We start from the raw sequence: 10,967 nt of genomic DNA, 5'->3' as shown, positions 1-10,967 counted from the left end.
GTCTAAATTCTACTGTCATAAATGTGTTAAACTACAAGGATTAGAATGTCGTTGGTGTGAAGTCTAGAAAGCTCTAAATGAAGTGATTTGAGCTCACGAAGTTCATGTTTCCTTACATTCTCGCAACAAGAGAAAACTTGCAAAACACCCGTCGCACAAGTGTCATTGAGTCATTTAATGAACATACATGTACAAGTTTTAACTGAAAAATATTGATCCTCCAAGAGTTGTAATCGTCCTGATCCTCCAGGAAGAAGATACATATGTTTAAAGGAATAAATTTTTAATTTTAACCAGAATGTTGAAGATGGACGGAAACTCCAAATACGGACATCATAAAGGTTTCTCATCTCTCTTGTAAGATTTTCTTTCTTTAGTTATGAGGTTTAAGGTGGTTTTTTGTTTAGTATCTCATTAATTATTACTTAATTAGTTTTTTCAGTAAGATATCAAGGTGACAAACTCGTGATTCTAGGGTTCCTTCATCATCTAGGTCAACTATATTTTTACTTAATAACTTCATCACTAAAAACTACTTTCTTTAGTTATGAGGTTTAAGGTGGTTTTTTGTTTAGTATCTCATTAATTATTACTTAATTAGTTTTTTCAGTAAGATATCAAGGTGACAAACTCGTGATTCTAGGGTTCCTTCATCATCTAGGTCAACTATATTTTTACTTAATAACTTCATCACTAAAAACTACCTCGCCTGCCAAAATCCAGTCTCTTGTAACCGTTAGTGTCCCCAAATTTCTTGGGGTATATCCCAAACGTGGGTTATTGAAGATGTCTTTGTTAACAACTTTCACCATCAACATTGTAAGTTTCAAAGTTTAACTTTTCCACTTTCAGTCTTTTAGCCCATCCCACTGTTACAAATAGAGTTGATCATTTCGCTTTCTTTGAATTTTTATTTTCTTTTTAACTGTTTTTCATTATTATAACTTGGAACCTATTTAATTATTTTATTTGACCAAAGGAAACTCCACATACCAGAAAAAACTGCACATCTGCATCTTAGGAGCTAAATGGTGTCACCTCAGGGACATATGGTAGTCCTTTTCTGGGTCATCAGCAGTTTCCGGGTTAGTAGTTAGTATCACTTACAGTCTCACGCTACTGCACTGTTGCACCATGTTTGTTAGCTGGCAAGTTGTATTAATACGTGTCATGTATTCATTGGCTGATCCATCTTTGTCTGTTATTGGCCAAGTATTATTATATACAGTATATATAACCTCTCCGTTGCGGGTCTGTAAGAATCTTTCTCATCCCCTTCAATCAATCTAATGTCATGTTTGTTATGTAGCTTATAGGTTATTTTCTTGATTTGGTGCAGTACCGACTGATTTCATTGCCTACATTCATATTATTCGTCTCAGAAACTAGTTCAAAATATCAATATCATGGTTAACACAAAGAAACAGCGAGTTCTTGCTTCAGTCGAAGATTCACGTCAATTTTTGATGAACGACTTAAACCCTAGTTCTTCCTCCTACATTAAAGTTCAGCAAAAGAAACGGAAGTTTGTTTCCTCAATAGAGAAAGATGTGGATGAAATCACCAGAAGTTTGTTTCACCAAGAAATACATCTTCGGGCCTTCGGCTAAGAAATAGGTTTTGTTCTGAATATAGAAATTGGAAACGAATTATGTCCTGGCAAAAGAATGAATCGGATGTTGAAAATCGAGATCCAAATTACAACAGACTAGTGGATGGATCAGGTTCAGATGTAGAAATGGAAGAGAAAATGCCTGAGTCTAAGATTTCTTCTAGGGGATCATCAGAGGAGGAAAATTCTAATGTTGAAGATGCATTTAGAAACCCTAAATCTGGCCATCAGAAAAGGTAGTTTCTACTTTCTAATCTCTTTTTCAATTCTTGTTTTTTCTAAATTAGATTTTCTTTCTTTAATTATCAGAATTTTAATGGTTTCTTTATTTAGCTTAATTTCCATAATTTAACATATCAATTATTACTTGTTTCAGTAAGAAATCGAGGCGATGTAATTCTAGGGTTCCTTCATCATCAAGGTATCTGAGAGCAAAACAGAGGATTCTTTTTCATGTGAGGTCTAACTCGTCTTCTTTTGGCGGTTTTCATCCATCAGGGTCAAGAAGACTTGACTTGGTAATATAATAAAATCATTGTTTACAGGTTATCTCAATTCTGCTTAAACTAACAAAAATCTTACATTCTGATTTGCTTTGAACTTTGCAGAGGGGAGGTACAACTGCAATTGGGATTAAACTTAGAACTTGTGCCATTCTGGCAACCGATGGAAATGAAACCGTTGATGATGTGATTGTTGGAGAAAGTACTAATAATGTAACTGAGAAGAAGATACTTAGCTCAAAATAATGTTGCTGATGTTGCTGCACAGAGAATGTAGAGGCACGTAAATTACGCTGTCCTAAAGGCAATATCGTCTGCCACTCCTCTGAGATGCTACAGCAGTTGGCGAGTCACCTCCAGGATACAACTACAGTTAGTACCTCTCAATGTAGCATACAATGAGGGTACCCTTAGAGCTTGGCAGAACTTAAAACAGTAGAAGAGATGTTTACAGAAAAACAGAAGGAGAGTAGAAGAGATGTTTCTCTGTGGTTTGTGAAATGAGCTCAAGACTCCTCCCTTATATAGAGACGTTACAAACGAGAGGAAAAAATGCATGCAACCAAACCATGCGTATGACAGAAATACTGGTAATGTTGGGTTAAAAACAGTGTTGCTTTTGTCAGGCTTAGAGCAGTGTGTTGTCAAGAAGCCAAGCCAAAACAAATACGTACAAACATGTACGGACAAGAAACCCAAAACAAATACGTATAGACAAGAAAGCCAGGACAAACATGTGCAGACAACGAAAGCAAGACAAACACGTACAGACAAAACATGTGCAGACAAAGAAGAAGATTCTTCTACATGTGTGTAAAACACGTACCAAAAGTTTCAGCAAAAAGATAGGATCTAATGAACCCACACCCGAGCCAACCGGACGGACGGCAACGGCGTGCGTGCTTCTGTACGAAGCACAGCGCGTACGGGAAAGGCAACCTTGCCCTAGTCTAAGCCTTCCCTCCAAGCACAAAAGTCTAATGACCCAAGGGCCATGCCCTTATAGCCAATTCTATGGTATTTATGTCTAAAACTTTTTAGATTTTAGTCAATGTGGGACTATTGTTTTATCTATTCAAAAGAAAAAACAATTAATGGGCAATAGGTCTAGGGATCAAAACATAGTCCAAGGAAAAATTGGTAATTTTAAAGCGTTTTTTCTAACAGTGATCTGTAAGCGTTCTTATCTCTTTTATTTTCAATTTTTGTATTGATTATAAATAGTATATATGACCAATCTAAGTTTGTAGTAATGATCCGGTAATGATTAAATTATCTTATGACAGAAAAGATTTTCCTATTTGTATGTATACATGAAAAGAACAACCATGTTTTTCAGTCAGCAATTACTGACCAACTATAGCTCCTCATAACGTATGTGGATAACAAACATGTTTACATTTGATTTTCTTTACCACAAATGCATTACATTATTACTCCCACAATGCAGTCTAAATCACCACAAATGTTTTTTAAGTTTATCCTTGGATATGAGTTTCTTTCCATTTGATATTCTTTCCCAACAGCTAATCAGTCTGTTATTAGCAGCAGACAATCAAAAGATAATCAACAAAATCAAATGTATAACAAATTATGAACTACTTACTGCTGTCAGCCATAACCCCCTTATGATACACATATGCAGCATATCCACGCAAACTGCTTATTAGTATGGATTGTTTTATCTAGTCTCAGTTTTTGGATTACATATTAGTTAGAGTTTCTGGTTAGATAGTTCCAAAACTTTTGGAAATTTGGAGACTACCAGGTATTGAGATGACAGAGAACTGAACTGAAGTTACGTGTTATACTTGAAGTTAACTTACACAGTAAATTTTCGCTTAGTTGGTATAGTTGTTCCCTGTAATCTTTCTGATGTAGGAGGGATTTCACAACTGAAATGTACCTTGTGTCCGAACAACTCAGTATCTCTAAATTTAGTAGCATTACATATTGTTTGCTTTTTTGTTTGCAGGGAACAACAGGGTTCATAAGATACACATGATAGATGCACACCACACTTTAGCATCAGCAGGGGCCGGACATACTAGAGCCATCAACATAGCAGAGGGGTGCCTTAGGAGATGGGTATAAAACATTGCTTCATAGTATAATTTAAATATAAGCTATTATTGTTGGTTCTGACTTTCGCTATCTTAATGATTTTTTTATAGTTGGAAAAATTCTATGAACAAGGAAGGCCATCAGTCGCCGATTGTGCAGAAGTGGGGTGTTCTATCTACAACCATGCTTATCACACTAAAAGAGTTGATAGGAAGTATACATTTCAGGTGCTGATGGCTGGGTGGGATTTGAAAGATGGGGATGAAGTTGCAACCCCCTCCATTTGTAGCTTCCACGAGGGAGGGTGGTTTGAGGTTGAGGAGTTCTACTCTTGTGGCTCCGGCAAGAAGTATGCTGATGCGAGGTTAACAAAGTACTACGATATTGATATGTCTGAGAGGAATGGGATAAAATTGGCTTTGGAGTGTTTGGTAGATGGTGCCACTTATGACATACCTCAATCAGGGGGCTATACAAACAGTAAGTACTCCAATGTTGTCCAATTTAAGTACTTCAAATTTATTCCCTCAATGTTGTCCAACTTATTAAAAGCTGCTTTTTATTTTTTTTATTTTTTAATAGAGAAAGCTGCTTACTAAAAGCAGCAAATTTATGAACGCTAATTCTAAATGTTGATGCTGTGGCTGTGCAGTTTGGATCATTAGAAATGGTCAGATAGTTAAAAAACGTAGACTAAGGTTGGAGGACTGGACAGAGCGATGGGAGATAAATCAAAAGGAGGCCTAGCTTTGGAGTCTTTGGTGGACTGACTGACTGTTCCATGGTAATTCATTTTAGAGTGTAACTTGTATACAATCTCATTATTTCTTAGATAATGAGATTGATGGATCCGACTGATGCTTGTTTAATATCTGAGAAACAGTTTTAATAGTAGGTGTTGAGAGACACCATGTAGAGGAATCAATAGATAAGCAAACATTGATATTTCAGAATTATTATGATACAGCAGCTGAGCAATTTTGCAATTGCTGCCAGAAGTAGATTTAGCTAAGTGCAGATATACATTTTAGTGCAATTCATCGTCATTGTCCTCGCATATGCAAGTTTTTAGACACTGAGAAATTCATTTAACAAAATTTTATCAACTGTACAAATGAGTTAAGAGTTCAAATAGTGATATAATACAGCAAAAACATAACTGGAGTCTTAGCTAACGTACGTGTGAATTAAAAAAAAACTGTGGAAGCAATCTAAAAACAATATGTGTGCGGAGTGGAAGGGAGTGGAGCTCTGAAATTGCTGTTGGCGGCAATGCAAGGAAATGTTATACACCTCTGATTTTCTGATCAGCTCCTCCAGGACAGAATGAAGTGTTGACTAGAGTTCCTAGGACAGAACAGCAATCTTGAATGGTGCTAAAAGTTTAACCGACCATCTATAGATATCAGGCCAGTCTACATTACAAAAACAAGCAATGCAGCCATTACAAAAACAAACAATGCAGCACAGTAAAGTATAAAATTGTACTACATTAAACATTCAACATACAAAGCTAGGAAAAATTGCAGCCAAATGACTAAGGTCCCGATACTGCTGCAGCAATTGATTTTTATAAACAAAATTATTCTCTACAAATTGGCACCTGGTATGCTAAGTATGCAAACATGATAATATTTGTACCTCAAATTCTATAGAGATACATGAAGTTAAATGACTTTCTGGGAAAAAGGATTGGAGTGCTTATCAACTGAATGTCATACATTAGAGTTTTAAAGAAGTAAAGTAGATACAAAATTGGAAATTCAGATCATATTAGTAAAAAGAAGTTGCGCCTTAATGAAAAACATCCAACAGGAGGATGGACCTAAGCATTAGATAATGAAACATCATAGGTTAGGCATGTGTAGGTTCCACAATTAGAACTGAAATACTGAACAGTTTTCCAGCCTGGATGATACTAAACTGCATACCTTTTCGAGGCAATCAGCAGTTACAGCTACGAAATAATTCCACTGACAAAGTAACTTAGAGCTGTAGGACTTACAGCTATGGAAACTAGTACGGCACTTGGATAGGTCATCAACATGAAAAACCAAATCTTCCTGGAGATCATAGTCAATGTCAATAACATCTTTGTTTAAAGTTTTCTGCACAAACAGTAGTCAAGACGGCGTTCAAAGCACCAAGTGTTAAATGAATTTGATACATCTAGCCATGAAAATCGGAGTTTAAGTCACCGAAGATTACAGCAAGGCTTTGAATAGATTATTCTGAGTTCTCTCGCGGTAAGTCTGTTAAGAACTTGAAACATGAAGGTTAATAGCATACTTAGAAGATTATCATCCCTCCAAGCAAATAGTACAAGATTCTTTTTTCCCCTATAGTTGTTCTCAGGATTTTCTGTAGCAACATAAAGAAAGAATTCACAAGTTAGAGTATTTAACATCTACATTTGGAGACCTGATAATAGAATGGTATAATATAACCCTGGGAAGTTACCAGCACATGTGAATCAATTTGACAATTTTGTATTGTAGAACCCTGGGAAGTTACCAACACAAATGAATCAATTTGTATTGTTCATGTGGAAGTATCTAATAAAAAAGAGAAGGTCAAATAAGGGTTCCACTGTTTAATTGTAACAAAGGTGCACATCCAAGGATCCAACTTTAGGGACCATACAACAGGAGATCTTTTCTTTAGCTGTGGACATGTTATTCATAGGAGCTGGAGAAATTGAAGAAAGGCAAGAAGTGATATTTTCATACACATCCTCGAGAAGTACGTGAACACAGGATGCGGTCTACCTTCTGCATTAATAACGGGGAAGTTTACAAAGTATCTGGAGAACAAAGTTGAATCAACTGTTGCAGACCTATACATGGAAACACAAAATCTCAGAAAATTTAAGAATCGCATCATACTAGATTAAACTCATCAGACATGATAACCGGATATGCAGGAACAAGTTAATATGCGCTGTGAGCAAAAACATACATGAGGGCTACTTTTAATCTGGGTGTGGATTTGGTGGACTGAGCAGCTTGTTATTCAAGCAGGTTCTTCCGATTCCCAAGCGAGTAGAAAACCACCCTGTTATAAATCTAACCAATCAATTCAAATTGGACGTAGATGGTAGTAATGGCAGTGGTATAGTGAAAAAGACTACAGGGATATTATTTATGAATAAAGCATTAGTAAAGACACATATACATGACCAACTCACCAACGGAGAACGCTTGTGTACTTCATCAACTATTACATGGGTGATACTGGCGTTTGTCGCCCTACAGATTTAAAGAACTCCCATGAAAAGAAAAAATCAGGACTAATAAATATCTCTATTAAAAGGATAAATGAACTTTAGGCAGATTTTCCAAGTAAAAAGCAGAAGGTGCCGATAAAGAAAAACAACTTACTGTGAGTTTCCTGAGAAGGATGCCTGTAGTGCAAAAGGGAAGACTTTTTTTCTCATTCCCAAATATCGTGGAAAAATATGCACAAGAATTCCAAGCATCAGAGAGAATATCTAGATGCAGGACATCTATTATGTAAACCAGCATATGTAGCTAAACCATAGAATTATAACTTGAAAATAATACTTTTAGGGGCGCAAAGCATAAAGAAAGACTATCTGTGACAATTCAAGGTAAGGAATCAAAAATGTTATTCCGAATGTTAGTTTGAGCGCTCAAAAAACACAATACGAGTCAGCAAAACGTCTTGCACAAGAAGAGTGAAAGATTAACCTCCCCCTTAATTGTACCAGGACAAATCAAGACCAAGTTCAGCATGAGAGATGCTAAAGAACGGGCTGGACAATATGGCACTCCAACAAGCTGCTGTTTCAGTAGGCTCTCTCTAATCAAAATCTTAAAGGTTTTTTTGAGGATAATTGGAAATCTAGTTTATAGCATGTAATTTTGTTTGTTTTTTTGGGGGGTTTTCCTTCCCTTTACGTGGAAGGTTTATTTCTAGCTTCTCTTGTCTGTGGTTTGAGGTTGTAACCACAGAAACTTTAGAAGAGCTCCTTTCTTGCATCCTTTGGTGCCTCCTTGGCACTTTGCTATCCATTTTAACCCCCACTTTAAAGAAAAAAAAAGAAGAATATTATCTACCCTTTGAAAAGCTAGAACTACTAAAAACTAGGATTGTCACATTGATGCCTCCAACTTAGAAGTTAAACTATAAACACAACTCGTGAAAAACTAGGATTTAAAATAGAGAAAAATAGCATGCAGTATGTTCTTCTTAAGTCAAATCAAGAGTGGATAAGAGAAAATACTACTCCCTCCGTTCTAGTTTACTTGCCAAAGTTGAGTTTTTTTTTAACAAAAGTGTACCAAAAAATTACTATATTTCCCACTAAAATTATCTAATTATCAAAAAAGAAATAAAAACTAGTATATTAAACAAGGGTCGAGATCGTCTGTGCCACTGCTTGTGTGTGCCCTATGTGCCATACCAATAGAAACACGCCACATCATTCCTCTCATTAACCATGACTAACTAAATAGATTTTCTATTTATACAACACTAATCGATTATGAAAGATAATTAATTGGTTAAAGAAGATATTACAAATCCAAGAAAAAATACCGTGTTTCTATTGGTGTGGCACATAGGGCACACCCAAACAGTGGCACAGACGATCTGGACCCATTAAACAAGTAATTTGAAAGATTGATGATGTATGTGGAAGTAATTTGAATTTGTTTCAAGTTTTTGCAAAATCCTATTTTGGCAAGTAAACTAGGACGGAGGGAGTAATACATTAAGAACTACATCGTTTAAGAAGACATACCAAAGTTGATTAATTAAGTGTTCAATTCTGTCTCAGAACCACCAATTCCAATATTACCAAAAAGAACATCTGGTTCAAGCAGTAGTTCGAAAAAGTTCAAGTGACATAAAGCGTTGTTGTCCACCTGTTGCAAAACTAGCAAAAGTGACTAGATTAGCAGGATGGTGCTCTACTATTCTCTTTGGGAATAATGCAGCACAAAGTTATGCAAAATGTTATAAACATGAAAAACAAAGCTGAAACAGTAAAATTGTATCCGAGTATTTAAAGAACCCAATAGAAAATATTAACAGTTTAAATAGGAAGGTAGTTATATATGAACTAGAAGATTTTACACGTTCAATTTATTTCCAAAGACGCACATAATTACCTTGCACTATCAAGCTGAACTTGGCAACCAACCAAGGAACCATATGATCCTGTCATCCTGGTGATGATGGCTCACATCGCTCATCGGATACTCTCTCTGCAACAGATTTTGGCCACACGAAGGAAACGAAATTAAACTGTAGTCAATATGCAAATGGCTAAAACTTCATTATAGCTTGGATTTTTCACTTAAATACTTCACAAGACTTGTCGGTGGCAGTTCAGATAGGCATAATATAACCAATTGCAAAAGCATGCCATTACTCAAGAAGAAGCAGGTGATCCCAAACCTTATATCTTTGTGTCCTTGATTTCTTCACTTGTTATTGTCTTAAAAGCCCTATCTGTTTCCCTCATAGTTATCTGTTCCTCTAAGTTCAGTACAAAATAAGGAAAGACAATTGACAAAAAGATGGACAAAATGCTGGAAGCTATAACAAAAAAACGAGTAGATAAACTATAATATAACCTGGTCAACCCATGTGGATTTAATGAAAAGCGTGTTAGCGTATAAGATGAATACTTGACAAGACATCAACCTGATTGCCCAATATCGGTTGTCAGAATTAATTTCGACTGCAAAGTCCAAACTGTAAACTTACGGAATCATCTGATGGGGTAAACAGCATGCTTGAGGTCTTACAGCCAGAAATGTAATGGACAAAAATTAGAACTTCCCAGGGATAAGAAAGGATCAAGCATACAAAGAAAGCATGTATTTTTTTTTTGTTATACTCCTTTAATTTACTCTGGAACCCTTTTGCTACATTTGCTCCAATTTGTTGTGTACCTCTTCCTCTTGCTGTTGCTCTCCATATACTGACGAATCCAATCAGCTTGAGACGGTTTCTGCAAATCCAAAGTCAGTCTTGTCGTCAACATAGCCTTTAGTGCTAATAGAAACTCCACGCATTGGCTCATCAGTTACTCTAGATTGATTAATGAAGGAACCCAAATACCCAATCATCTGTAGAACCAGATGTCAATTGGTAAAACAACGAGTAGCATCCTCACATACAGAATCCCATAATGTATACACCATAACTTCATTGTTGCTGATGGAGGTGTCATCAGAAAACTTTAACGGCAACTCATTTCCCGGAAAAATTAAGCAAACTAATCAAGTGAATCCTCAAATTTGCATCCTATATGATCAGATTTAAACCCGAATTAGGATTATGACAGTTTAGCGATTTGACATGGAAATTGGAGAGAGGAATTCAATTTGGTTGGATGTGACTCCCTCCTGTTCGAAGTGTCTTGCCTTTTTGAGCTTTGGAAATGGTTCACCAGGCACCAGCAGTGGAAGTGGTAGTGGTGGACTTCTTGTGGTTTGATTTGTTAAGCAAAGAACGCTTTTTTTTTTGGGTTGGGGGGCACCATGGCTTTTTTGTTGGGCTCTTTTTCTTTTTCTGTTTATGAGGAGATCCCTTCACACTTTTATTATCACATTATCTCACACGTTAGATATCAGTTTTGCGAATTAAAATCCGTAATGGATTTGAAGCTAATATTTTGGGGATATGTTATTCTTACATAGCTTTACTTTTATACTAAAAATCAGTTTATTCTGAGACGTATAACATCATCATCTACTACTTTGAAAATGAGCTGTTGAAAATCTGCAGATTTCTGGCCGTCGAAATTAAGACCG

The 10,967-nt window shown here is 36.1% G+C and overlaps 2 protein-coding genes and 1 long non-coding RNA gene across 11 annotated transcripts; 2 read left to right on the top strand and 1 right to left on the bottom strand.

The window, feature by feature from the left end:
- Window positions 1-1,299: 1,299 nt before the first annotated feature.
- On the top strand, window positions 1,300-4,014 carry LOC113359425. The gene is made up of 4 exons (XM_026603062.1): window positions 1,300-1,848; window positions 1,989-2,130; window positions 2,221-2,328; window positions 3,997-4,014. Exons 1-4 carry the CDS (start codon window positions 1,652-1,654, stop codon window positions 4,012-4,014), a joined length of 465 nt encoding a protein of 154 aa, XP_026458847.1. The 5' UTR covers window positions 1,300-1,651.
- Window positions 4,015-4,096: 82 nt separating this feature from the next.
- LOC113356121 lies at window positions 4,097-5,198 on the top strand. The gene is made up of 3 exons (XM_026599138.1): window positions 4,097-4,203; window positions 4,290-4,659; window positions 4,832-5,198. The coding sequence occupies exons 1-3, from the start codon at window positions 4,117-4,119 to the stop codon at window positions 4,924-4,926; spliced, it is 552 nt and encodes a 183-aa protein (XP_026454923.1). The 5' UTR covers window positions 4,097-4,116; the 3' UTR covers window positions 4,927-5,198.
- A 66-nt stretch (window positions 5,199-5,264) lies between these two features.
- LOC113356122 lies at window positions 5,265-10,622 on the bottom strand. Of its 9 annotated transcripts, XR_003362860.1 has the most exons (8): window positions 9,315-10,621; window positions 8,945-9,068; window positions 7,560-7,582; window positions 7,367-7,427; window positions 7,138-7,233; window positions 6,469-7,015; window positions 6,111-6,242; window positions 5,265-5,594 (listed from the first exon to the last, which is right to left on the bottom strand). It is a non-coding gene; the product is annotated as an uncharacterized LOC113356122 (long non-coding RNA). The 9 variants fall into 9 exon arrangements; XR_003362852.1 differs by having other exon boundaries at window positions 6,111-7,015; XR_003362857.1 differs by lacking the exon at window positions 5,265-5,594 and having other exon boundaries at window positions 5,860-7,015; window positions 9,315-9,676; window positions 9,783-10,622.
- Between the last annotated feature and the right edge of the window lie 345 nt (window positions 10,623-10,967).

This window comes from Papaver somniferum, chromosome 3 (genome assembly GCF_003573695.1).
Source record: "Papaver somniferum cultivar HN1 chromosome 3, ASM357369v1, whole genome shotgun sequence".
In the NCBI taxonomy this organism is placed as follows: domain Eukaryota; kingdom Viridiplantae; phylum Streptophyta; class Magnoliopsida; order Ranunculales; family Papaveraceae; genus Papaver; species Papaver somniferum.
The sequence above is the reverse complement of the archived record's forward strand: the minus strand, read 5'-3'. Positions and strand labels throughout refer to the sequence as shown.

Coding starts and splice junctions, on each gene's coding strand:
- LOC113359425 (XM_026603062.1), top strand. CDS start 1,652: ATGTCCTGGCAAAAGAATGAATCGGATGTTGAAAATCGAGATCCAAAT. Junction 1,849..1,988: donor AAATCTGGCCATCAGAAAAG/GTAGTTTCTACT, acceptor TACTTGTTTCAG/TAAGAAATCGAGGCGATGTA. Junction 2,131..2,220: donor GGTCAAGAAGACTTGACTTG/GTAATATAATAA, acceptor TGAACTTTGCAG/AGGGGAGGTACAACTGCAAT.
- LOC113356121 (XM_026599138.1), top strand. CDS start 4,117: ATGATAGATGCACACCACACTTTAGCATCAGCAGGGGCCGGACATACT. Junction 4,204..4,289: donor AGGGGTGCCTTAGGAGATGG/GTATAAAACATT, acceptor ATTTTTTTATAG/TTGGAAAAATTCTATGAACA. Junction 4,660..4,831: donor ATCAGGGGGCTATACAAACA/GTAAGTACTCCA, acceptor GTGGCTGTGCAG/TTTGGATCATTAGAAATGGT.